Source organism: Onychomys torridus, chromosome 2 (genome assembly GCF_903995425.1).
Source record: "Onychomys torridus chromosome 2, mOncTor1.1, whole genome shotgun sequence".
NCBI lineage: Eukaryota > Metazoa > Chordata > Mammalia > Rodentia > Cricetidae > Onychomys > Onychomys torridus.
In genome coordinates, this window is record NC_050444.1 from 103,806,656 (window position 1) to 103,833,548 (window position 26,893).

A 26,893-nucleotide genomic window follows, 5' to 3' on the forward strand; every position below is an offset into this window, starting at 1 on the left:
CCATGTATTTCAGGTCCTGAAACAATACAGATATTCTCATAATTCTTACAGTCCTGTATGGGAAAAGACTATGATTGCTGAAATCTAGATGGAGACAGGCTCCCTTCTTCCCTGAAGTCTCTAGGGGAGAATCCTTCCCTATCATTCAAATTGATGGAAGAATTTTGTTCCATGTAACAGAGGACTATGAAACCATATTTCTTGATTATAATCTAAATATCAGTCAGGTAGTGGTGGCACATGCCTTTAATCACAGCACTTGGGAGGCAGAGGCAGGCGGATCTCCGAGTCCAGGCCAGCCTGATCTACAAAGCAAGTTCCAAGACAGCAAAGACTACACATAGAAACCTCTATAAAACAAGTACAAAAGAAATAATAATGTCATTCCTGGGTTCTTGAAGTCACTGTGTTCTTTGGCTCCAATCCCTTCAAAGCCAACAATGGTGTATTAAGCTTCACATGTGTCCCCTAGACATTCTTCTGTTCCTTCTTCTTGTTCTAAGAGTTCATGTGATTAAGTTCAACAAGTTAGCAACCTTAATTTCCTTCCACCACATCATGGGTTCCAGGGATTAAGATCTCTTTGCAAAGTCATTATTTTGCCTGCTGTACAGTGTCTGAGGACACAGCTCATTTCCATCAGACTGTTGCCAAAGAATAAAGTGCAAGTCAACATTGCCAGACCTGATTTTTCCAAATAAGCCTATCCAAAAAATATTTTTAAACATCACACTTTTTCAATATTTCCATTTTTAGTTAAACTAATTCAAAATTTGAAAAATTCTCCCTGGGCTAAACAGGTTTGTGCTCTGATCTAGCCTCTGGTTAAGTGGTCCATTTTCCATACTTCTGTACATATGCACATCTTATTTCCAAAAGACAATGTCTTATAAAATCAAAACTCAATTTATTGAACTAAATGACAGCAATGGAAGTCATGCAGTGGTTTGGATAGAAGAGAAAGATTTGCTTCTTAATTTCACTAATGAAGGAAGGTTGTGGTAATAATGGAACACTTTAGGGAATGCATTTGCCTTGTTACCAAATTTAGAAGCAGATTCAGAACTATAAACCTGTTGCTTAATTGTAAACAGAGGATCTTTAAATAGATGTACTCTTGGCTCTTGTAGACCTGAGAGTTCCGTGACCTCTCTTACATGAGAATAAAGGACAGCAATACCCACCCATTATTGCCAGCTCTGAGGTCCCTTACCAGAGATCTCACAAGGAAAGCTGACTCAGTTTTCCCTTTGTGGAATAGAAGGAAGCCATATGTAGCTTTTGCAGCAAAGTCTTAGGAAATAGAAAATGAAAGGAAAGCCTCTAGAGCATGCTAAACCTGGCCTCAGCTGGAGCTCCAGTTCAAGGGAGGGGGACAGTGGAAAGAGAGCTCACAGGCAGCAGGACAGCAAAGGGTTCATTCCAGAACCACAAAATGAAGGTTTGGGCAAGGGAGATCAGACTGAGGAAAAAAGCGCATACTTTCTGTGATAAGGGCAATTCATATTAAATTGCCAGGAGGTAACATCCTGGAGTAATTCTGGCCAGCAAGAAGTACCAAGTAGATATTGACAGACAGAGCCCATTACAAGGAATATCAGCATAGGCTGTTGTTGATGTTCCAGCTGATCTTGACCCTTTAAACCTAAGGCAGGAGTCTTAAATACTTTAACTGACAAGTCGCCCAGTGGCACTCGCAAGAGTCATGTGGCAGTCACACGGTGGGCAGAGTCTGGTGCTTCTTGAGACCATGATTTGATATGCTCACTGTGAGGCATTGTCTATTAAAGTCGGATCAAATATAACTTGTTTAATTTTAGATAGCAAACTGTGTGAGATTTACAGTATTCCGTTGCTTTAGACTTCAAATTTGTTGTAGACTCATCAGCGTCTTCACCCTCTCTTGAACTGATACTTAAATCTGCTGTGGACATCACCATGTCTTCTGGGACAGTCTCATGGAGATGGGAGTCTGCCCAGCCAAGTGGTTTCAAATTTTCCCTGGAGATGGGAACTTTGGAGGCATCTCCAACAAGACCTCCTGCAGATGACTTCTAAGCTCTTTGGGTCTCCTCACAACTGGATGAAGTTTAGGGACAATCCATCATAATTAAGTTATTTGTTTTTCTAATACATTGAGCTCTCATAATTCTTCAAAATAGAAGCAGTTTCATCTCTTCTCAATAACAGGTTTCCCCCTTTCCTCTTACACTACTGCTGTTGTTCTGCTGCTCTCCCCTCCTCTTCTGCCTCTGCCTCCTCCACCACCACCACCATCTCCTTTGCCTTCCCCTCCTTTATTCCTTATCCGGTTAACCCTTTTTTCCCTGTATGTTTTATTGTACCAGAAGTTCCCAGCACTGCTCCTCACAGTGTGTGGTAGCAGTGATACCACTGATGGTAGGTTCCTTATGCTGTACAAAGGAATTGGCTAAGGCCTATTTCTCGCCTATTTCTTTCAGCAGCCATCAATGTAAAAAGTGAAGGCACAGAGAAACTTATAGAGCTGTGCTAAAGCCATGTAACTGTGTACTGATGGAGCCCAAATGCCCACCTCATAAGCTGTCCTTTCTCATGCCTGTGCCACTGTGAGTACCACTGGTCATCATCCATCTTTGCTGTTCAGTCCTTATTAACATGACCCAAAAATCCAAGTCTGACCAGTATCCTAAGAAGATTCTCTCAACTACTAAATTGAGCTCCAAAATTTCTAAACAATTTTGTCGTTGGTATGCCCTTTCTAGACCTTGGGTGATCCCAAGCCTGCCTCCTAGAATTCTTTCCTTCATTACTTTATTGCCTCAGTCGTCAATGACTGATCTCTGTTCCTTTTTTTTTTTTCAAGATTCTTCTCTCATATAGTACATCTCAACCACAGTTTCCCTTCCCTCCACTCCTCCCCTTTCCCCTAGACCCACTCCCCCTAAATTTCCTCTTCAAAAAAGACAAGGCCTCCAAGAGACAGTCAACCAGGACAAGGCGAAACCCTTATATTGAGGTTAGACAAGGCAATCCCATTAGGTGGACAAGAGTCCCAAGAGCAGGCAAAAGAATCAGAGATGCACCTACTTCCACTATTAGAAGTCCCACAAAAATATCAAGCTAACAGCCATAACATACACCCAGAGGACCTGGTGCAGACCCATGCAGACCCCGTGCTTGCCGCTTCAGTCTCTGGGAGCCCACGTGAGCCCTGCTTAGCTGATTCAGTGGGCCACGTTCTGCTGGTGTCCTCCATCCCCTCTGACTACTACCGTCTTTCCTCTCCTCTTCAGAGGAATTCCCTGAGCTCCTAGGGGAGGGACCCAATGGAGGCCTCCAATTTTCTCTCTCTCTCTCTCTCTCTCTCTCTCTCTCTCTCTCTCTCTCTCTCTATATATATATATATATATATATATATATATATATATATATATATATATATATATATATATATACCTCTCTGCATAATGTCTGGCTATGACAGTATGTCTGTTCTTAAGATTGACAGGTATACATGCTTACTTCCTGGTATAGATTGTCTCTAGCTGAGCAGTAAAAACCTAAACTCATTCTTTTTTCTAACTCATTTTTGATGGCTAAGGATAGGGAGAATCACTTTCTAATTAAATCTGTGACTCATACTGAAGAACTGAAATAAGACTCAACTGATTCATTCATTCATTCAGGGACTTAGCGAATATGAATTAGCACTTGCTAACTGCTTTGACGAACGAACATACAAATTGCATGATGTATAAAATATGATAGTTTATTTCTTCCTTTTGTAAACATCTAAAACGAAGACTTTATGTAGTTTGAGCTTAATAGTGCCACACTTCTGTTCCTGGTCTATCTAGGACTCTATCCTGTGTCTGTGCTTAACTGTGGAGAGATTGGAGAGTGACCTAGGTACAGTCCAAGATAAAGAGGAAGGGGGTTTGGTCTCATGGGCTTAGTCTTCGCCCTCACTTATAAAGTGGAAAGTGTCATGGTGTTTCTAACAAAGATTCTTCTAGTGGAGGTGGCAGTGCAACTCTGAGAGTACTTAACAATGTTGACTGTTCTTCTGGTTAGTTTGAGGTCAACTTCACACAAGCTAGAGTCCTTTGAGAAGAAGGAACCTCAACTACTCCCACCAGATTGGCTTGTGGGTAAGACTAGTGGACATTCTCTTGATTGATAATTGATGTGGGAGGGTGCAGCCCACTGTGGGTGGTGATATCCCCCAGGGTAGATAGTGCTGAGATGTATAAGAAGGAAGGCTGAGCAAGCCATGAGAAGTGAGCAAGCCAGAAAACAAGAGTCCCACTGTGGCTTCTGCTTCAGTCCCTGCCTCCAGGTTCCTGCCTTGCTTGACTTCCTGCCCTGACTTCCTTCATTGATAGAGCATAACCTGAGAGTTGTAAGATGAATTCATCCCTTTCCTCCCCAAGTTGCTTTTGGTCATGGGGTTTTATCACAGTAATAAGAACTTTAACACACCTTCTTTTCTCCTCTGGCTACTGTGTCAGTCATGTTTACACTGAGCCAGAGATTTTTCAAATAGTTTTCAAATGTTTATGAATTTCTCCTAGTCAATTCTGATTTTTACCTAGAGTCACAAACAAGGAAAGGTAGGAGCCTGCCGTGCACAGGAATGTGTTTCTGAGCTTTCTCTTCTGAGGCTGTTGTAGAGCTTCTAGAGAGCTCACTCCCTAGGAGCTGGACTTCCTGGCTCACCAAGCATCTCCAGAAGACATCACAAGACCCCACTCCATTCATAGGTAGGCATCATACCCACTGACATTAACATACAAGTGTCAGCTACACCTTGGGCTGTCTGCCCTTTGTACAGGGACCTGCTGCATATCAGAAACAGATGAAATAATTTAAGACTCAAAAGTACACATAAAGATGGGTGTGGTGATGCAAACCTGTAATCCCAGCACTCCTAAAGGCAGAGCCAGTAAGAGCACTGTAAGTTTTGAGGCCAGCCTGGTTTCCATAGCAAGTTTCAGGCCACATGTAGGACTACATAACAAGACCCTGTCTCATAAAAATACAAATAAATAAACAAACAAACAAATAAATAATTTTTTAAAAACTTGAAATATTGGAAATTTCAAAATATAAATGGAAGTGTTTTGTAATAAATGTGACAGGTCAATTAATTAAGAAAAATTGTTCATTTTAAACTTCTATTGATTATAAATGCTTGGGTGACTTTACACTCTGTGTTAAAAGTGGTTCATGAAGGTAACGGGAGCACAGAATAGTAGTCTGTGCTAACAACAGCACCTCTACTGATAGGGGACAAGGCCATTACTTTTCAGCACAACCTCAGTACAATTAATTAAGGGCTGGATTTAATTCAGTGACATTTGAATTTTATAGCTATACACTTGCAGCTATAAAAACCACCTTTATTATTAAAATTCCTGTAGGAAAAATAACTCGGTAATTGTGGGTCTGCTCTGGTCCCTGGCCTCATTTCCCCATTGGCACAGTGGTTTTTATAACACAGTCAGGCAGCTCTTGTATTGGTGCAGGACAGATTATGTTGTTAACAAGTGCCCTGGGGATGCTGCACCAGCCATTCTGCAGACCAGGATTTAGGGGCCCTCCCTAACAAGCACTGGACTCTGGGTCCAAGATCTGGTGTCCAGTTCAGCAATATGACTGACATGCCAGCTCTATGGTCTTGGAGCCTTTTTGAACCTCAGATCCCTGACTATTCAAAAGATAGTGTTCCCTGTGTGCCTCTCAAAGTCATTTTCTTTTTTACATTTAAGTCATTTTTTTTTAAGATCTACTTTGTGCCAGACCTAGTTGGCAGGGAGATTACATAGGGAGGCATGGCTAGGAGAGGATATAGAGAACATAATTTCTGACAGTCTTATGGAAAAGAAAAATCAAGATAAGTGAGACTTATGATACCTGGCAAGGGGGTGATGGGGTCCATGCTTTAGATAGGGTAGTTGGAAACAGCCTCTTTAAGAGATGCTATGTGCAAAGAGACCTAAATGACCAGAAGAATGTATCCATATAAATGTCTGTAGGCAGAAGACATCAAGGGCGGGGACCAGACAGGGGAGAGCTGCTGGGTAGAGGAAAGGAAGGACAGAAAGCTTGAATACAGTGGCTTATGGGTAGTCTGGTCTCCGTGAGGCAGGAGGGGCAGACAGTTGCTCATAAGCATGTAAAAGACAGTTTGTTGTAGAAAGAAGCTAGAAATTTTGTTTAGATTATACTGAAGAAGTGTCAGCATTGATAAGTGGCAAACTATATGATCTGATTGATGTTTCTGAAAAACCACTCTCTTAGGAGACTGTAGTGAGCGAGGTCAGAGTGGAGGCAAGGAGCCCCACCCCAGAGCGCTATGGTTGCCCTGCTGTGAGGATAATGTTTAATCATAGCTACAGAGATGTGTATTCGAGTTGGGCTAGATTTGGAATTAGAGTGGACATTTACTAATATCAATATTAATCCATATCTGCCTGCATTTATATGTCAGCATATCATTACAGTGCTTCTTCATTCCTCTTCACACCAGGTCACACATGATCTCATGGAAGGTAGATGGGGACGGCCCTGCTCAGTCACAACAGACATAGAAGGCCTACCCACATACTCACCTGCACCACATTTCCACTCCCAAATACAGTTCCGATGAGTTTAATTACTGCTGCCCCAAGGGCAGGTCAACCAGGAGAGGAAAATGAAGAGGGGCAGCTTCAACTAGGAAGCTGAGCGGCTCTGCATGAGGAATGAGGAAGAGGACATAAAATATGGGAAGCAGCTGTCGGACTCAAAAATGAGCATTTCTGAAACAAGGGCTTTTGTTTGGTTTTTGTTTTTTTCAGTTATCAAAAGACAAGAGTCAATGCCAGTCTAGAATGTCCTGCCTTTAAATGGTTAAAATAAAATGAAATCCACTTGACTTACAAAAGATTAAGCTTTAGGTATATGAAATGAGCTCATAAGGAGCCTTATTTCCCCAAGGTGCTTAATAACTGAATCTTTGCATTGTATTTTGGGGTCATGCGCTTACAGTGCTGGGGTTTTTCCCCAGATGATAAAGAGCCTGTTAAAGCATAGCTTACAAAGAACCTCCACTTCCAGGAAGAAAGCTTAGAAGCTGTGGTTGCATGGCTCCCTGTTCCTCATGCTAAGGGCAGTTAAAAACCCTGACCATTGTGTGTGTGAGCACAAGGCCAAAAAGCAGACAGGCTAAAGACCTTGGAAACTGAGGCACAGTTCAGCTCACACAATTGTGACTTTACTGGGCTGCCTTTTTGCTTCATAAACTCCAAACTTGGAGCTGCAGAAGGTAGCTAGTAGGAAACACCAGTGAGTATGTAAAAAAGGTATATATACATGTATGTGTGTGTGTGTGTGTATATAATACTATATGTGTGTATATATTTCTTTTTTATATGTTATACATGTATATGTATACTAAAAGTTTATTCTCTCTAGCAAAAGTAACAGGAAAGAGATATAGCAAGACTGATGTTTGGAAAATACTGCTGACCTCTGACCCAATATCACAGAAACACTGTGACATGTACAACATACCAACACAGGCTGGTCAAGGAGCCTAGCCTCATCCTCCCTTGTGGACAGCATAAAATAAAGTACCTATTTCAACACATCTATGGAGGTGGATGTGAGGAAATAAATCTCATCCCTACTGGGAGCTGATGGACCTCTACATGCCCCATAGAGTTCTCATTCTCATGCTCACTTGAGAATCAGACCTTTCCTACCTCCTAACAGCTGCTAGGGAGGTTGTTTTTCATTGTGGTTATGGTGAAGACCAGTGGGGATCCAGAAAGCCTGTCCCTACCCAGCAGTAAAGAGGAGTCCCCTAATATGGGAAATGTAAGAAGTCAAGCAAGAAAGCTGGGCTTCTACATCTCTCTGCTTCCCTGTCTATATGGTTCCAGAGGAAATGGCCAAAATACTTCAAACAGAATAGTTACATAAGATAGAGATATCCTGTAATAGAATACAAAATGCCTAGGCTACTTTTGAAATCATTCATCATTTTAAGACTTGCTTTCACTATCTGTGGTGGTTTGAATAGGAATGCACCCCCATAGACTCAGTGTTTAAATGCTTGGTCCACAGTGAATGGCACTATTAGGAGGTGTGGCCTTGTTGGAGGAAGTGTGTCACTGTGAAGTCAGGCTTTGATGTCTCATATGCTCAAGCTATGCCCAGTGTGGTACACAGTCTCCTTCTGTGGATCAAGACATAGAATTCTCAGCTCCTTCTCGAGCATTGTGTCTGCCTGTGCACTACCATGCTCCCTGTTATGATGATAATGAACTAAATCTCTGAAGCTATAAGCCAGCCCCAATTAAATGTTTTCCTTCCTTTATAAGAGTTGCTGTGGTCATGGTGTCTCTTCACAGTAATAAAACCCTAAAACACTATCCTTACTCAATATAGTGCTAGAAGACCTACCCAGTATAATAATGTAAGAAAGGAATTAAGAGGCATACAGAGTTGTTAATCCAGTGAGCCTGGGATTTGACCTGACTGGGGCTGGGAGGGAATGAAGAAAGGACAGATACACAGACAGATATACAGAAAAGCCAGGATCAGGTAGGCTGTGCTCACTATGGTGGAACAGCTCCAATTGTGCAAAGCAATGCAGAGCCTTGCTGATTTTAACTATGTACAGCTCATGGGAAGGTGAGTTAGTCTCTCCTTAGGAAGTCTCTATAGGGAAGCAGGTCTAAGATTCAGTCACCTGGAAGGAGGAAGCTGTGGTTGCTAGTTTTTCATACACTGCCAACATTAAAAGTCAGACCAAAGGAAGGCTTTGTCATCCCTCTGAGCCTCACTACAAGGGAAGGTTTTGCCATTTCCACATGGGTCTGAAACAGTGTGGTCCTTGACATAACCTTGGCCATGTTAAACAATATATATTCACCCAGGACTCCATTCATTCTTTATACATTCACCCAGGGCTTCCTTGACTCCCCACACAGAATGATAAGGGAAAAGTAAAGCTTGTCCTTTTCTTCAGAGGGAATGGTTGTCTATATAAAAAGGTCCCAAAAATCTATAAAAAGGGCTTAGGACCAACATGCACTTACATTTCTGTGTACCAGAAATAAACAACAAAATTTAGTGTTTTGTTTTGTTTTTTGAGACAGGGTTTTTCTGTGTAGTTTTGTGTCTTTTCTGGAACTCACTCTGTAGCCCAATCAAGCCTCAAACTCACAGAGATCCGCCTGCCTCTGCCTCCCGAGTGCTGGGATTAAAGGTGTGCACCACAACCGCCCAGCTAAACAATGAAATTTAAAACAGTATTAGCCATCCCTGAAAAGAAATAACTAGGTAAAAATCCAACAACTCATCAAAATGTACATCCTAAAAATCTCCAAAACACCTGGAAAGATAAATGAACATAAGGTCTTCCATGGACTAGAGGACAGAATACAACACAGAGATTGGTTTTTCCATAATTGATATATAGGACTGATATAATTCCTATCAACATCCTAACAAGACTTCCTAAGTGTGGACAAGTTGGTTTGAAATTTCTATAAAAAGATGCAGTAGAATAGCAAAGGAGAATAAGGCAGAAGCAACAGCTTGCCAGACTGTGATTATATAGTTATAGTAATTGAGGTGGTATACTATTGGCAGGGGAAAGATGCAGTGAACAGACTAGAGATCCCAGAAACAGATCTGCACAAACATGCTCAACACATCTTGACAATGATGCGGAAGCCATCCAATGTAGAAAAGATAGCCTGCCAATAAAAGGTATCAGAACAACTGAGTAGCCAGAGGCTACAAACAAGGGAACTTGATCTCAATGTCAAACCTTATACAAAAATTAACTCACAGATGGGTAACACTGACTAGAATTTTTTAAATAGCTGTTTTCTTTTTTCTTCTTAATTAAATTTTTTCATTTATTTTACATCACAATCAGTTTCCCCTCCTTCTTCTACTCTGTTCCCCACCCCAAACATCCACTCCTCCTCCACCTCTGTTCAGAAATGGGCAAACCTCCCATGGGAGTCAACAAAGCATGATGCATCAAGTTGAGGCAGGACCAAGCTCCTTCCCCTGCACCAAGGTTGGGCAAGGCAACCCACCATGGGAAATAGGTTCCCAAAAGCCAGTTCAAGTGCTGGGGGAAAGTCCTGATCCCACTACTAGGAGCCCCACAAACAGACCAGGCTACACAACTGTCACACACATGCAGAGGGCCAAGGTCAGTCCCATGCAGGCTCCCTAGCTGTTGGTCCAGAGTCAGTGAGCTCCCAGGAGCTCAGGTCAGCTGTCTCTGTGGGTTCTTTCCATTTTGACCTTGACCCTCCTTGGCTTGCACAGTCTCTCCTCCCTCTCTTCAACAGGATTCCCTGAACCCAGCCCAGTGCTTGGCTGTGGAGCTCTGTATATGCTTCCATCAGTTACTGGATGCAGGCTCTCTGATAACAATTAGGGTAGTCACCAATTTGATTACAGGAGATGGCCAGTTCAGGCACCCTCTCCACTATTGCTAGGAGTCTTAGCTGGGGTCATTCTTGTGGATTCCTGGGAATTTCCCTGGCACCATGTTTCCTAACCCATCAAGACATCTCTTTCTTTATTCTCCCCTTCCATCCCACCTCCAACCCACCCAACCTGATTTCTCATGTTCCCATCACTGCCCCCACCCCCAATTTACCCAAGAGATCTCTTCTATTTCACCTTCCCAGAGAAATCTATGCATCCCTCTTTAGGCCCATGGATTATAGCCTGGTTATCCTTTACTTTACACCTAATATCTGCTTATGAGTGAGTATATACCATGTTTGTCTTTCTGGGTCTAGGTTACTTCACTCTTTTCTAGTTCCAGCCATTTGCTTGAAAATTTCATGATGTTGCTGTTTTTAACAGGTGAGAAATAATACTCCATTGTGTAAATGTACCACATTTTCTTTATCCATAATTTGGTTGAGGGGTATCTAGGATGTGTCCAGGTTCTGGCTATTATGATATGAACATAGTTGAGCAGGTGCTTTTGTACTATGATTGTGAATCATTTGGGTGTATGCCCATGATTTGTATAGCTGTGTCTTGAGGTGGATTGTTCCCCAATTTTCTGAGAAACTGACAAATTGATTTCCAAAGTGGCTGTGCAAGTTTGTACTCCAACCAGCAGTGGAGGAGTGTTCCCCTTACTCCATATCCTCTCCAACATAAGCTGTCATTAGTGTTTTTGATCTTAGCCATTCTGACAGATATAAGATGGTGTCTCAGGGTCATTTTGACTTGCATTTTCCTAATGTCTAAAGATATTGAACAGTTCTTTAAGTGTATCTTGGCCACTTGAGATTCTTCTGTTGAGAATTCTGTTGAGATCTGTACCCAATTTTTAAATTGGATTATTTGGTATTTTGATGTCTAGTTTCTAGAGTTCTTTATTTTTGAGTTTGGCCCTCTGTCAGATGTGGGGTTGGTGAATATCTTTTCCCATTCTGTAGGCTGGTGTTAAATAGCTATTTTTACCCAGTGAATTTTTTTACCTTGATGTTTAATGGAATCCCAAAAGTTGAACTTTGAAAAATGGTAATAAGTTATTTTAAAATCATTTGGGAACTCCAAATTTTAAAATCAATAAATAATTGGTTTCCTGATATAAAAAATAAAGCTTGAAGACAATAAAATAATATATAAATAGAAAAAATTAATGTATCACTAAGCTGAATGTAAAACTTAAACCATAAAATGTGTAGGAAAAAAATCATAGGAAAGAATCTGTTCAGAATTTAGATCTATATAAGTAGCTCCTAGACTTAATATAAAAAGCATAACCCATAAAAATGATAAATTGGATATTATCAAAGTTAAAACACTTAGGTCTGTGAAAGGGCCTCTTAAGGAGAAAAGGAAAGCCACAGACTGGATGAGAATTTACAGAACACATGTTGATGAAGGACTGTATCTAAACTATAAAGACCTCTTAAGATTCAACAGTAAAATAGGTAGTGGCTGCAGGATTTTAGATGCATAAAGACAGCCACAGATATGTCACAATGAAATGGGAAGATCACCTCACCAAGGTATGTGGACATCCCCTGGAGAGGATCAGCCATGCTCACTGCAATAAAAGTTACCAGAGTCAGCTCTGCTTCTGGGCAAGAACATCAAGGTTCGTGTGAAGATGGCAGTCATGTGGCCCAGGTTTATGCTATTGGGCTGTTCATCTCAAAAGCTTTGGTGGCCTATCCCCAGAAATATGCAGAGGAGGCATTGAAGGAGGCGATAAGAGTTATCCTGGTCCCAGATGACCAGCCCCTGTTGTTAGCTTTGCTGAAAATCCCAAGAGTCTGGAGGTCTTGGTGCCTGCTGGTGCTTGCTACCAGAAAACCTGCCTATAAGCCCATCTTGGGGATTAGGACTTAGCTTTGTAATATGCATTGTGGGATTTTTAATGTTTAAAAAGGAAAAGAAACAATGACAAAATAAGTAATCCAATTACAAAATACTCAAATAGAGCCTGGCATTTGGGGCTGAGGCTTCCAGCTTGTCCTATGCCTATCCCTTCTGCAGCAGAGGGCATCCCAACTACAGCAGAAATCATTTGATCTCAGCAGTGGGATCCAGTGCACTTCAGAGAAGTGACTTGGTCCTTCTGGACACTTAGGTACCTGCCTCTCTGAGATTCCTTTCCTTAATGGTAAATAATGTTTATATCAACTCAGTTTTCTGCCCTTCTCCCTTCTTTTATCCAAACTCTTTGAAGGGAACTCACTATAGTCCACTTGTGTTATAGTTATTGTTTGTCTGCTTGATTCTAAGCTCCCTAGAGCCCATATTGTGCCTTTTTAAGTCTCCATTTTCCCACTTCCAGGAAGATTTACCTGGAGAAGGGGTGTGCAAAGCAGCTGGTCAATCTGTGAAGGCTTTTAGAATTTAGCCATAAAAGAAGCAGGGCTGGGGAACCTTTTGAAATGACCACCATAGAAAGCAACCATACCTCTAGAGCAGTGGTTCTCTACCTGTGGGTGGAGACCCCTCTGGCAAGCCCATATCTACATTATGCTTCATAACAGTAGCAAAATCACAGTTCTGAAGCAGCAACAAAAATAGTTTTATGGTTGAGGGTCACCACAGCCTGAGGAACTGTAGTAAAGGGTCACAGCCTTGGGAAGGTTGAAAACCACTGCTGTAGAAAGAAGGGGGAAGAGGATATGGAGAGAGCTGGCCTCTGATGAGATGGGATATATTACTGGGGGTAATGACTGTGTGACAGCACAGTTGACCCTTTAATGAGGCAGCAAGTAGAAATAGATGCCATCTAGGGGACTGGAAGAAATGCCAAATCTCCAGACCAGTTATTTTCAGTTGACAAGGATTCTTAAAGATGACAACTATATAAATCTGAACCAAGGGGAGGGGACAGCATATGATGGGGGAAAGAAAAGCAAATCTAGGCAAAGCCTTCATCCCTAGTAGTAAAAGCAAAATCCATGTGGATGAGGAAGCTACTGCGGAGCATGCGTGGGCCTTAGTACACGGCCCAAAACAAACCCCAGGAAAGATGAGAGGTACTCAGAAGGAATTTGTATACCAACCAGGAAGGGAGGGGGCTAGGTGTGGCTGTGCAGCATCACAGTATATGATAAAGTCCACACATTCTGCCTCTTTCTACAATGCAACAAAATTAAGTCACACAAAGACAATAAAGAATGTCATTGACTCAGAGTCACCTTTCAAATATTCACCCAAAGGAACATTTTGGTGATAATCCATATCTTACAAAGAAACCTTTACCTTCTATTGAAAAAGAGGGGGGAGGGGATTAGTTCAAAAGACTTCTGCTCTTGCCTCTCCTGCTAAACAGGGCATTAAATATGAAGAGCAAGCTGTTCCAGCATGATGCTTGGGAGACAATTCCTTCACTAGATCTGGTGCCAGTAGTTGGAACACGTGGTGTTACAGGGCAGAGAGCTCAGTCACTGAAAAGAAATTCAAACCTGCAGCTCTAATAAAACTCTTTTCTGTTTTAATGCTACTACTTATTAAACTTCTGGCTAATAATTTCTAAATTCTCAATGACATGAATAGATATTTCACCAAAGAATGTTCATGTGGTAAATAAGCACATGAGAGACAGTCCGCAGCATTGGCCATTGGGGAAATGCAGCTTAAACCACAATAAGATGCCACTGTGCAGGTATCATATGAAAGAAATAAAAAGTATTGAGGAGGGAGAGAGAAGGGACTGCCATATGACATTTAAACTGCATTCCTACACATTTATGCCAACAAAATGAAGACAGATGTCCCCACAGCTACCTGTACCAGAGTGTTTATAACAGCTGTATCAAAATCTGGAAACAACCCAGATATTCTATGGCAGCTGAACAGCTACACAAACTGTGGTTTTTCCCATGTCACAGAGTACTACTCTGCAATAAAGAGGACCACACCACTGAAAAATGCAACCATAATCTGATGTAAGAGCTGGAAGAATCTCTAGAGAGCTCAGAGAGCTGGTAGGGAGCCAAACATGAAAAGTTACTGACTGTGCGATTCCATTTCCACAATGCTCTTCAGATGCCGAAAGCAAGGGAACAAAAGCCATATATGAACGGTGGCCAAAGAACCTAGGAGGGGTTATAGATATCATGAGGGATGCTTAGAGGGGCAGACGTTCTGTGACTTAACCATGTCAATGTCCACACTGAGACCATGAAACTGTGCTGTAGTTTTGTAATGTGATTACATTATGGGAAAACTGGATACAAGTTACACGGGACTGCTCTGTGTTACTTCTTACAACTGCATGTGACTGTAGAACTGTCCCAAAGTACAAATGAAGCCCTTAAAATTTGTCTCTTGTATTTTATATTGATTGAAAGTGTATGTTATCTTCACTTGGGCACCGTGTTCATATCTTCAAACTCTTCAATCTTGTTCTTTTCCTGTTAAGTCTGTGGTAGGCACATGAGTGGACAGGTGATGGGTTCCAGATTTTTTCCCAGGCAAAGCATGGTGTGGGGTATGCCTGAGCAGAACATGTGTCCTCCATTGGTCTCCCAGTGATTCAGTGTCCCAGCCCACAATACTGTTAGTGACAGCTCCCTTTCTTTCTCCTCTGCAGGAAAGCCACTAGTGAAAACGTCTCGAATGACTGTGCTCAACACAGAGAAGCCTGCAGTCACGGTGGATATTGGTGGCACCATCAGAACAGTGCGAGGAGTGAATGTGACAATTAACTGCCAAGTAGCAGGTGAGAAATCCACACGTGTGTCTGATACAGATGGTGCTTCAGGAGAGGCTGAGGGATACAAATGCAGATTAGACACAAATGTTCCTCTCAGCTGAGATACAAACCTCAGTCAGGAAAGAGAGGGTAGGTTAATTCAGCCTGAGCCTGGTGGACTAAAGGAGGCATTAGGGTTTTAATTGGTTTTACTAGACAAATCATAGTTGTGTACATTTGTGGGGTACAATGTGATAGAGCATGGAATGATTAAATCAAGCTAATCAATGTCTGTTTGCTCATGTGCCCATTGCAGTGATATTTGTGTGTGTTTGTCAAGGCAGTCCTGTTACAGAGTGAGGCTGTCTTAGGACTTCTATGTAGTTCTGGCTTCAAACCCATGGCTTTTCTCCAGCAGTCTTCTAATGCTAGGGTTGCAGTGGTGTGGCATACTCTGCGCTTCTTTGTTTTGTTTTCTGTTCTTAATTTTTCATACAAACAGAATGTGGGGGGAGCAAGAACCGGGACAAGGGTATTCCAGGTAGAAAAAGAAAAAGAGTATGGAAATTTTCCTGAAAGCTGGAAAGCCTGGTGTTGTTCGGGGAATAACATGAGCTTCAATCTGAATGTGGAGGGCTTAAATCTTCATAAGGTGGGTGGCAGGTAGACCATGGGTGACCTAGGAAGACTAACCAAGGAGCCCAGACAAATGAAAATAGGAAGCCATGACATGGCTCAGTGGGTAAGAACACTTGCTGTGCAAGCAAGAGGACCTGAGTTTGAATCCCCAACGCCCATGAAAAAGCCAGGCATGGTTATGCATGCTGCAGCACTGAGGGATGGAGACACATGGATCCTAAGAGCTCAGCTGCCCAGCTCACCTATCCAAAATGGTAAGCTTCAGGGTCACTGAGAGACAGGTTCTCCAAAACTAAAGTGGGGAGCAGAAGAGACTCTATGCCCTCCTCTGGCCTTTGCATGCATGCACTAGGTATGTACACCCTCACACATGTGCTCATATAACACACACACACACACACACACACACACACACACACACACAAAGGAAAGGAAGGAAGGAAAAAATGAAAAAAGGAAAGGAAGGAAGGGATAAACATATGAACAAATTGTGAAGGACACCAGGAAAGAGAAGAATTGCCTATATGAACACAGCCATCCTGCCAAAAAGCAATCTACATTTCCATGCAACCCCAACCAAAATTCCAGGACCATTCTTCATAAAACTAGTGAAAAAAATCTTAAAACCTATTTGAAAGCATAAATACCAAAACTATACTGAACAAAAGAGAATATTGCTAGAAATAATGCCATGCCTGATTTCAAGTTATACTGCAGAGCCATAGTAATAAAAAAAAAAAGTGTGGTGCCAACACAAAAAGAGACAAACTGGTCAATGTAATATAATTGAGGACCCACACTCCTACAGACATTTAATTATTAACAAAGCTCAAAAATACACAGTGGAGAAAAGACAGCATCTTCAACAGATGGTGCTGGGGAAACTGGCTATGACCATAGAGAAGAATGAAACTAGAGTTTTCTTCACACCTTACACAAAACTCAACTCCAAGATCAAAAACCCTAATGTAAGGCCTGATGCCCTGGAACTGCTAGAGGAGAAAATTGGGAGTGTACATCAATATATAGACCAACAATGGAGAAATGGGATCTTACTAAACTAAAAAGGTTCTGTATAGCAAAGCAGACCATCAGTTAAAAGAAGAGGCAGCCACAGAATGGGAGAAAATCTTTGCCAACTCTGTCTCCTACAGAGGATTAATACCAGATTATCCAAAGAGCACATAAAATGAAACATTAAGAAAACCAAGTCAATCAAAAAGTGGACCACAGCTCTGAACAGAGTTCTCAAAACAAACACAGATATCTAAAGAACACTTTTGAGGTATCCCACATCATTAGTCATCAAATTAAAACTGCTTTTAGATTCTGACTTATCCCAGTCAGAATGACTATCGTCAAGACAGTAATGACAAATGCTAGTGAAACATTCAGAAAGAGCAACCTTTGTTTGTTGTTACTTTTGTTGTTGTTGTTGGCTTTTGGTTTGGTTTGTTTTGGGTTGGGGTTTTTTTGGTTTGTTTGGTTTTTTTTTTTTTTTGGTTTTTTTTGTTGTTGTTTTGTTTGTTTTTGTTTGTTTGGGGTTTTTTTTAGCTGAAACTTGTATAGCCTCTGGAAATCAGTATGGAGTTTCCTCAAATACTAGAAGTAGTTATACTGCTTGACCTAACTACAGTACTCCTGGGCATATACCCTAAGAACTCTCTATCCTTCTACAGAGATACTTGCTCAAGCATTTCATTGCTGCTTTCTTCACAACAGCTAGACAAAGAAACAATCTGCATCCTCATCAGTTGATGAATAACAAAAATGTGGCATGTAGACACAATGGAATTTGACCCAGCTGTAAAGAAAAATGAAAGTAGGAAATTTTTAGGTAAATGGATGGAGCTAGGAAAATTATATGGAGCAAATAGATAAACACTATTATCTCTATAGATATATGTAGATAAAATACTCACATAGATAAACACTATGTGTTCTCTTTCATCTTTACATTTGTGTGCTAACCTGGAGTACCTATAGAAGTAAAGAAGTTGGGGAGGGGCCACTGGGGTGAGGTGTCTTAAAGTAGACAGAAAAACAGAACATAGATGCTGTAAAAAGAGGGGGAGAGAGCTTAAGCAGGGGTTAGGGAGGCAGAGGAAGAGGGAAGGAAGATTGAACAAAACTAAGATTATACGGAAAGCAATATGGAAACTTACTACTGTGTAACCCGATTTTAAAATTTAAAAATGTAAGTTAAGAGAGAGAGAGAGAGAGAAACAGGGGAGTGTTTCTGGATGATGCTGTTCCCCAAAACCCAGAGTTGCTGAAAAAAAAAAAAAAAACAGAGAAAACCTGTCTCTCAAAAAAAAGAAAAGAAAAATGTTTTGACCCATTGTATGTGGCAACCAAGACCCAATTCCTCATATCATACAGAAGTTCACTTGATGAACTTTGCCTAACTGTAAGGTTATAGTTGGGTTTGGGTTGGGTTTTGTTGGGGGGTTGGGAGAGCATATGTGGAAGCTGACATCTTCATCACTCTCCAGCCAAATCCCTTTGGCTACAGATCCCTGGAGCTCGGTGGCCAGCCAGTCTCACTTGAACATTACAGACTTCTGTTTTGTTTTCACCCACAGTACCATGTGTATTCATCCTTATTAAAACTAAATCTCTTTTTGTGCCTCAGTCATCATACCTACTGTTGAGTCATATATTTATTCAAAGTGGTTGAGGGAAATCCTAATTTTGATTAATTGGATGGACAGGGAAATGGTCCTCACTGATCATTCTGAAAACACTGCTCAATGTGACATGGCTGGGAACTTTCTTCATTCACTGCTTTAATGACTTTTCTGTCCCTCTCCTACTCATCATCATCTCCACTGCACCTCTAATCAGGGGCTTAGTGGTCTTCTGACAAGTTGGGTAAAATTCACTACGCCATAGTAACATTGTCAGTGACTGGCAATACATTAGACCTAATAACCCAGGCCCTTGTAAAAGGCAGGGGAGTGATTCCATGAAGGCTGCTTACAGAAGGACTGTCTGTCAAGTTCCATTGCATCACTCAAGGACAGTATCTTACTGAGTATCTAATCAAGGTTAAGTCAGAGGTCTTCTAATCCAAGGAGACACAGATCATAAGACACAGGAAGTTGACCATTGGGAGAGAAGAGAGATTAGGAAACACATGATAAAACAGCACACTATGTAGGGATAGTCATTATTTCCTTGTTTTAGAATAGCAGGGTGGTTTTGATACTTCAGGAAACATAGAAAAATAAGAAACTGTGCTCAAAGTTCCTCTTTCCAAAATTCCCCATAATGGACATCTTAGCATGGTTCCTTGATCACTGCATCCTTGCCTTTCCTTTCCACTCCCTAATTAACATTTGCCTGTCATGAGCCTGATTTTAAAGGGTACATAAAAGTCTATTTAAAGAACATCTCATACGTTACCTAGACTGCCTGACATCCTCGCATATTTGAGCCATTAGCAGTTTCTCATTAAAGACTTTTTCTCACACATGTGCTCTCAACTTGTAAAATGCAGCCTCACACATTCTTCCCAACCCTTCTGCATAAAAAAAACATTAAGCAATGAGTATGATGGGGCTTTTGCTTTAAAGGCGATCCAATCCACTCTTTCATTCTTCTGATCCTTCTCTATGTGGTCAGGTTCAGAAAACTGAGTGAAAAAGGCAGTGGAGGAAACAGCATGCAAATGGCCTGAGGCAGAAAGAGCACGCTGCATTTGGCAAAGTGAAGTCTGGCTGGTGTGTGAACTCTGGCTGCCAGAGATAAAGAAAGTGCAGGAGGCTGGGAAGAAAGAAGGAGGCAGGGGTGAGGTATCCCAAGTGCTCATAGTTTATACTACAGTTTAGGTTTGTATCCTAAGAGCAGGGGATGCTTCTGTAGGGTTTTGATGGAGCAGGAGGATTAGTGGTGTGGACATGAATGGAGTGTATCAGTTAGGGTAGGTTAGATTCTACTATAAAGTAAATTCTACTATCTCCCAGTATATAAGGGTTCAGGTACAATAGATCATCAGGCCTTTCTTAAGAATTCACAGTGTTCACTGGAAGGCATCTGCCCTCACTGTATCACTCAGAATCACAGAGTGCTAGGGCCCTCATGCTGGTGAACTCTTAGTCGCCCTGGGATGCTCTCTATCCTGTGAACCAAACAAGGGAAGAGGGGTGAGGAATAGCTGGGGATGCTCTTAGGGCAGTTACAAAGGAGCCACTTAATCCTTTTCACTTTCCTTAGTCCATGGCCACTTACAACTATGAAAGATACTGGGAAATACTCTCCTGCAGTACTCGTGAAAAAGAATAAAAAGGTTTTGGAAATGACTACCAGTGTCTGTCACAGTTTGTGAGGAGGAATACGAGAAGGAAGTTGAAAGCCTCTGGTCTGGACTTCCAAGGTTCCTTAGACTAGTCGCCAAAGCTGACATTTGAATTACTATATCCATTATCTTTTCTTGCACCAAGCCAATCCCCCTGCCACATACACACCCTAACAAACTTCAAGAACATATCATGTAAAAGTACACCGTTGGATGCCCCACCTCACGGTGCTGACAAGCTGCCATGGTGCAAGCGGCCCTCCAAGTATAACAAATGGTCCAGTTAGCAAGAATATCCTGTCTGGGATGTTAAAGAAGAAAGGGATATTACAGCATCATGCTTCCTGGCAGCTCTGTGCAGATTAAAGGTACTAATCCTTATAATCGGATCCCATTACCAGCATTCTGACTAGACCCATTTATTGATCCTTCCCAGCAGCGGGGAGAACATTGTGTTGCTGTTAAGAAATGCCACAAGGGGATAAAGCAGACACAGGCTAGTTTGCATCTCCTTTGTAGACACAAATAATACCCAGGAATCTAGTGTAGAGTCTGGACAAGCAATAGTTCAACAGCAGTAAAGCTCCAGGCTGAGCTTTGTTGCAGAGTGTGTTTTCTGCCATTTCTCAGCCGACCTTCTCTGTACACTGTGCTGACATGGTACAGCAGATGATGGGAGAATGTTTCCACAATATGACTGAACCTTCCAACAATATATAGCTAATTCAGCCAGCCCTTGTAGCTTCTAGAAGCCCCCTCCTCACAATAGTTTTGGTGCTGCAATGCCCACGGGGGGGGGGGGGTATCATATTTAAAGATCTAACAGTATAGAAATCACAGCAAGGCACTTCAGATGTCCTGAAAGAGGCAGTCTGGTGTGACAACATGCTGTGATGTGTACTTGTTGAGAAAGGGGATTCTGACATTGAAGGTGTCTCCATTTAGATCTCCACCCTAACTGGCTGACTAGTAGGTTACTAGGGATAGGAAGCCACAGGGACCAGGTATTCTGCTCCTGAGTCATCAAGGACCCAAACTAATGTGACTATAGAAGAATTCTTTTTTTTTTTTCACATGTGTATGTTTATGTGGTATGTCCTTGTGTGTATATGCATGTACACATGTGTGGGTATATCTTAGGAGGCCAGAGGCTGATACAGGGTAGATTCCTCATTCAGTCTTTGCTCTATATATTGAGGTAGGATTTCTCCCTAAACTTGGAGCCCAAATACTTGACTAGCCCAGCTAGCCTGCTTACTCATCTCCATTTCCTAAGTTCTGGAATTACAGGCAGGCTGCCATACCCATCCTGTCATCTACATGGGTGTTAAGGTCCCAACTCCAGTTTTTTAAACTGTGCAAGCATTTAAGTCACAGAGAGGTCTCCCCAGATGTCTTAATCTCTTTGAGATCTACTTTTCCCCTTTATGTAATGGAATTGATAATAGTACCTGCCATGCTGAGATCACTATGGAAAATAAGTGTTTACATCTCTATAATGTTTGACTTATCGTAAATGCTCAGTTACTATTATTTTTAGTGATGCCAGTGGGCTATTTTTGCACAGCTCATTACACTCTCAGTGTCAAGGTGCTCTAAATACCAGGTTTAGGCTAGTATGTCTGGTATCTTTCCAAGGTATTTGTTGGCATGTCTAGGTGACTAATGAAAGTCTATAAAGCATGGCTGTGCCGGGCTGTGCCAGGCTGTGCCTTTAATCCCAGCACTCAGGAGGCAGAGGCAGGCAGATCTCTGTGAGTTCGAGGCCAGCCTGGTCTACAGAGTGAGATCCAGGAAAGGCGCAAAGCTACAGAGAAACTCTGTCTTGAAAAAAACAAAAACAAATAAAAACATGGTTGTCATCCCTTAAGAGAGAAGGGGACTAGCTCTCTAGTACCTTGCTTGCTTGATGGTATTCTTCCTTCCATATCCTTTGTTCATCATGTCAAAGCTAGTCATGGAAGGGCTGGTTGTCATTCCAGATACCTTTATGGTATCATTCTCTGCCCGTAGTCTCCAATGGGAAATCCCCAGATTATGGCAGCAGCAATAATCCATTGACAAACTCACAATATTGGTCTCTTTGAGAGTGAGCCAGAGGAAGGTTTTTACTAAACAGACCAGAGAAGGGTTTCCATATAATCCTCTTCTCCTTGGGAATATTGTAAGGACTAGAGGGGACCTTCCCTGCCTATCGCTATCATAAACATTTCTCCTGTGAAGTCCTGATTTCACCAGAGAAATCATCCTTTTCAGAGTGTACCCCATCTTGCCCTCACAGAGAATCCTGACTCTATGGGTCACAAGGCAAAGAATAATTCAGGAAATAGGAAAATTTGACTCAATTCCTGGAAAACTAAAAAATAGCTCCCTGACCCCTCTGAATCTTTGCCTTCCCTTCGTTTCTCTCCTCTCTCTGTCAGGAGTTGGTTCTCTCCTCTGCATCACTTGGCTGGGGACATCATGTCACAGCAGTGTCTATATATACACATACACAGCTGTAGCTGTGGCCTCTAGGAACATAAGCTCCAGGTGCCATCAAGGCAGTTGTGGGGAGGTGTGCTCACTCCTCTCTTCACCTAGGTAGCACTCCCTCTGCATCAAACAAAAGGCTCATGACATCTGGTTCTCTCGCTCTCCTTATCTTTCTCCAGAATAGCCTTTTATTCTCACTGGGGACCAAAAGGAAGACACCCCCCACTAAGCGCTACATGGGAGCAGTTCAATGCTGGAGGGGAGAACACTCATAGAAATGATTTTTAAGACCCCATTTTCCCTATGCTTTTGATAGAGAAATGACTAGAAATTTTTTCTCCAACTTCTTTCAGAGGCTTTCCAATAATAAAAAAAAAAATTTTTTTTAATTGTAAAAATTCGAGCTCAGAGTTCAAAGGCCTAGCTGACATGGGCAAGCATCATGATGTGCTTGCTCTCCCTAGTGGTGCTACAATGGAAACTCTGCCCTTCTGCCTCTCACCTGTATCTTTTCTCAAGGTGTGTCTAGAGATGCTGGCAGCCTCTCTCAGGTGAACTCAAGCCTTGTATCATTTGCGCTGCATCAGTGTATGTTTCTCCCTGGGGTGACAAGACTCCAGTATCCAAGTGTGTATTTCCTCCCATTAACCCTACTCTTCTTGAACAATTTTAAGACAAATAGTAGATGCACACATAACCCCTCAAAGAAATCAGGGCCCCTAGTCATAAGCTGTCTGTTCAGGACAACACTGCCTTGTCCTAACGACAAAATACAGCCCTGCTCTGGGAAATCATTAGACTAAGAGTCTAGGTCTTTGGCTTTTCTTGGCATTGACCCCGTTTTCCAGCCTTTGACATTCTAAACATTACTTGCATGCTTGCCACAGAGTTCTATGAGCAAACTGGGCTTGGCAGCAGGCTGGATGGTAGAAATGAAGCTTCTGCTGCCTGGAAGTCTGGGAGTCAGCACCCCAAACCTTCAGTCTCCCAACCCCCTCCAAGCCTGTCCTCTTGTGGGGCCTCTTCAGAAGGCCATCTAGGAACTCTTGTCACAGACTGTAGACTACTTACCTGAATACCAGCTTCAAGGAAACTTCCTAAGGAGCCCAGATTGTACCTAGAGTACAGAATCTGACTTCCAAGGATAGGCATCCATCCCGTGTCTATACACAATTTCCCTGACTCTTACGGACAGAAATATAAGAATAGGTTGTGGAAGAACAGAGTCCCCTCCTTTGGTCCGTTTCTTAGCCTGCTACTGATGTCACCACTTTGAGTTCTCTTGTTTGGAGAAGACATCCTCTGTCTTGGTCATCTTTCTGGCTTTATAACAACACATCTAAGATACCAACTCAAAAGAGAGAGTTTCTGCTGACTTGAGGCTTCAGTCTGTTATCAGTTGTCCTGTAGCTTTGAGGCTGGACCTGTAGTTACAGAACAGATCACAGGATAAGTGTATAGAAGGATAAAACCGAACACGGTGGGACCAGGAAGCAAACCAGTGAGGAGGGGCCTGGGATCCCATGACCTCTCCTCAAAGGTATTCCCCCCACAGACTCTCTACTGGGCTTCACTTGTTAGAAGATCTCCCACCTTCCAGTGGTGCCATCCAGAAAACTATGTCCAGGAAACATGGGGCTTGTGAGGACACTCACAATCCAAATACTGGAAGCTGGAAAGATGGCTCAGTAGTTAAGATTGTATATTGCTCTCACAGAGGGCATGAGTTCGGTTCGTAGTGTCCATATCAAGGAGCCCACAACTGCCTATTACTCCAGCTCCAGCAGATTTGATGCGTCTGCCCCCACCCCATAGGCACCTGCACTGACATGCATATACCCATACACAGAAGGACATGCATACACAATAATCTTTTTTTTAACCTAAACCATGGCAGCTTAAAAAATATAAGCATGCTTCCTATATGGTGTCAAGTCTAATAAGGATCCAGCAGCTTCCTTTCGTCTGGGTCAAACATATATTTTGATGTTGCATATCTTTGGCTTTATTTTTAATATAGCATCTTTACAGAACAGTGGACACATCAAAAAGGTGCCAAGTGAACACTCTACAACCAACCATTTGCAGGTCGAGAACTAACACTGGTGAAGAGCCAGCTTTTGGCTCCGTCTCTGTCACCACCCCCTGTATTCATTCCACTCCTCAGAGGCACCACTTGTCATCCTGCCTACAAACATCATACACTAATGCTACTTGGTTTTCTGTTTCATTTACTTTAATTAAAACATAATTATATAGCCCCCCTCCCTCTTCTCCCACTTATCTCTCCCATGTGCCTGCCCCACCTTTCCCACCTTCTACCACTTTGCCACTTTCTCTCAAATGTATGGTCTCCATCTCTTTACCAGTCATTACCTATAGAGTTCTAAATATATAAACATCGCCTCCTCAGTCCATTCGATGTTACCTGTATGTATATGACTTCTGGGCTGGCCACTTAGTGTTGGAAAAGCAGTTTGGGGGCCCTTCCCCGGGGAAGACTGTTTCTCCTACTCTCAGCACCCCTTAGTTACCTGTAGTTCATTCTAGTGTTGAAGCTCCATGAAATCCCCCTTTCCACATTATCGTGTGTGTTGGTGTGGTCCCTGCCTGGGTCTTGTTAAGCAGTCATGTTGGTGAGACTTCACAAGTGTGTGATGCCACCAGTTTTTGTTTCTCACTTACAGACATGAAATCAGACAGTGTATATTCCTATATCCGACTTCAGTTACTGAGCATTATGTTTGTCTCAGTTGTAGAATTTTCATTTTAATGAGGTATGTGCATTTAGATTTTCTATTTTAGGATGTTTTCTCCAAAGAACTTGGCTGTTCTTATAATTTGGCAGTGCCATTTATCAGCTGCCACTGTTCTCTCCCCCATTTAACTGGCCTCTGCCTTCCTGCCTCACCTCTAGAAGTCTTAAAAAGCAAAAGCTCTAGAGACAAGAAGAAGCCCAAGGTGTGATATTTTGTTTGGCTGAAGGACGGTAGAAGACGCCTAGGCAGATGCTTCCTGCAGAGCTGGGTGGGGTGGCCAGAGGTTCTCAATCCTCAAATCCTGGATTCCGCTGACATTTGTCTGATAAGCATATTTTTGTCTTTGTAGGTGTGCCTGAAGCTGAAGTCACTTGGTTCAGAAATAAAAGCAAACTGGGCTCCTCCCAGCATCCGCATGAGGGCTCCTTGCTGCTCACAAACGTGTCCTTCTCTGATCAGGGCCTATATTCCTGCAGGGCAGCCAATCTTCATGGAGAGCAAACCGAGGGGACACAGCTCCTGATTCTAGGTAAAAACTTCTCAAAGCCATGGCCTCAGGTGGCAACTAACCCATCCTCCACCTCCTTTTTCCTCTTACTGAATTAAAAATGGAAAACAGTCCCTTCAGTCACTCCTAACACAATCAGCTCTTCCAACAGAAAACACAGAGTGCGGGGCCAGCCAGAGCTGAGTGTGAACTCTGCCTCCACCTTGTCAGTTAACCTTTGTGGCATTGGATAAGTTACTTGCCTAGCTGTCTGTGAGAAACCCGACAACAGAGGATTGCCCACATTGCTGGGGCACAAGGGTTATCAAATGGAGCTGCCCAAGAAAACGGCTCTTAATCCCATGCTAGGTTTGTCTCTGAAGAGCAAATGAAAAACATGGATGAAAAATTTCTTATGTATAGCTGGGTGGTGGTAGTACACACCTTTAATCCCAGCACTTGGGATGTAGAGGCAGGTAGATCTCTATGAGTTTGAGGCCAGCCTGGTCTACAAAGTGAATTCCAGGAATTCCAGGCAGAGCTGTTACACAGAGAAACCCTTTCTCAAAAAATAGATAGATGGATAGACAGACAGACAGATAGACAGACAGACAGACAGACAGTCCCTGGGCCACTGTCTACCATAATGTTTCCCCAGGACAGAGCTTGGCCATCTTGGAAGCTACAGCCCCCTTTGCCTGCCTGCCTTCTGTTTCCTTTCCACTGAGTCAGGGATGGGTGGGTAAGATAGAAGTTTCTAGATGGAGCCTTACCCTTTAAAAACAGAGCAGTAATTGGAGCCCATATGCTGACTTTCTCGCCAAGAGAAAGCTGCCATTCTAAAGGGGAAGGGGGAAACAAAATATGAGAAATAATAATTACATGCCACACATGTATACATCAACATACACTGTGGACTTTGGGGGGGAAAATAAACCTTACACTTCGATTTTCACACCCACAGCTGATGATGTACCCTCACCTCTGATTTCAGGGGCCCAGCTGTGGTTTCCTCTCACTGGTGGCTGCATAAACCTCCAGACTTC

General features: G+C 42.4%; 1 protein-coding gene across 4 annotated transcripts in view; it reads left to right on the forward strand.

Moving 5' to 3' along the window:
• The window catches only part of Adamtsl1 (ADAMTS like 1), a 392,521-nt gene that overhangs the window by 320,313 nt on the left and 45,315 nt on the right, over positions 1 to 26,893 (forward strand). For all 4 annotated transcript variants that reach the window (XM_036178884.1, XM_036178887.1, XM_036178883.1 and 1 more), the window contains 2 exons: positions 15,086 to 15,214; positions 25,710 to 25,889. In XM_036178884.1, coding sequence (XP_036034777.1) covers positions 15,086 to 15,214; positions 25,710 to 25,889 — 309 coding nt within the window. The remainder of the gene's footprint in view (positions 1 to 15,085; positions 15,215 to 25,709; positions 25,890 to 26,893) is intronic.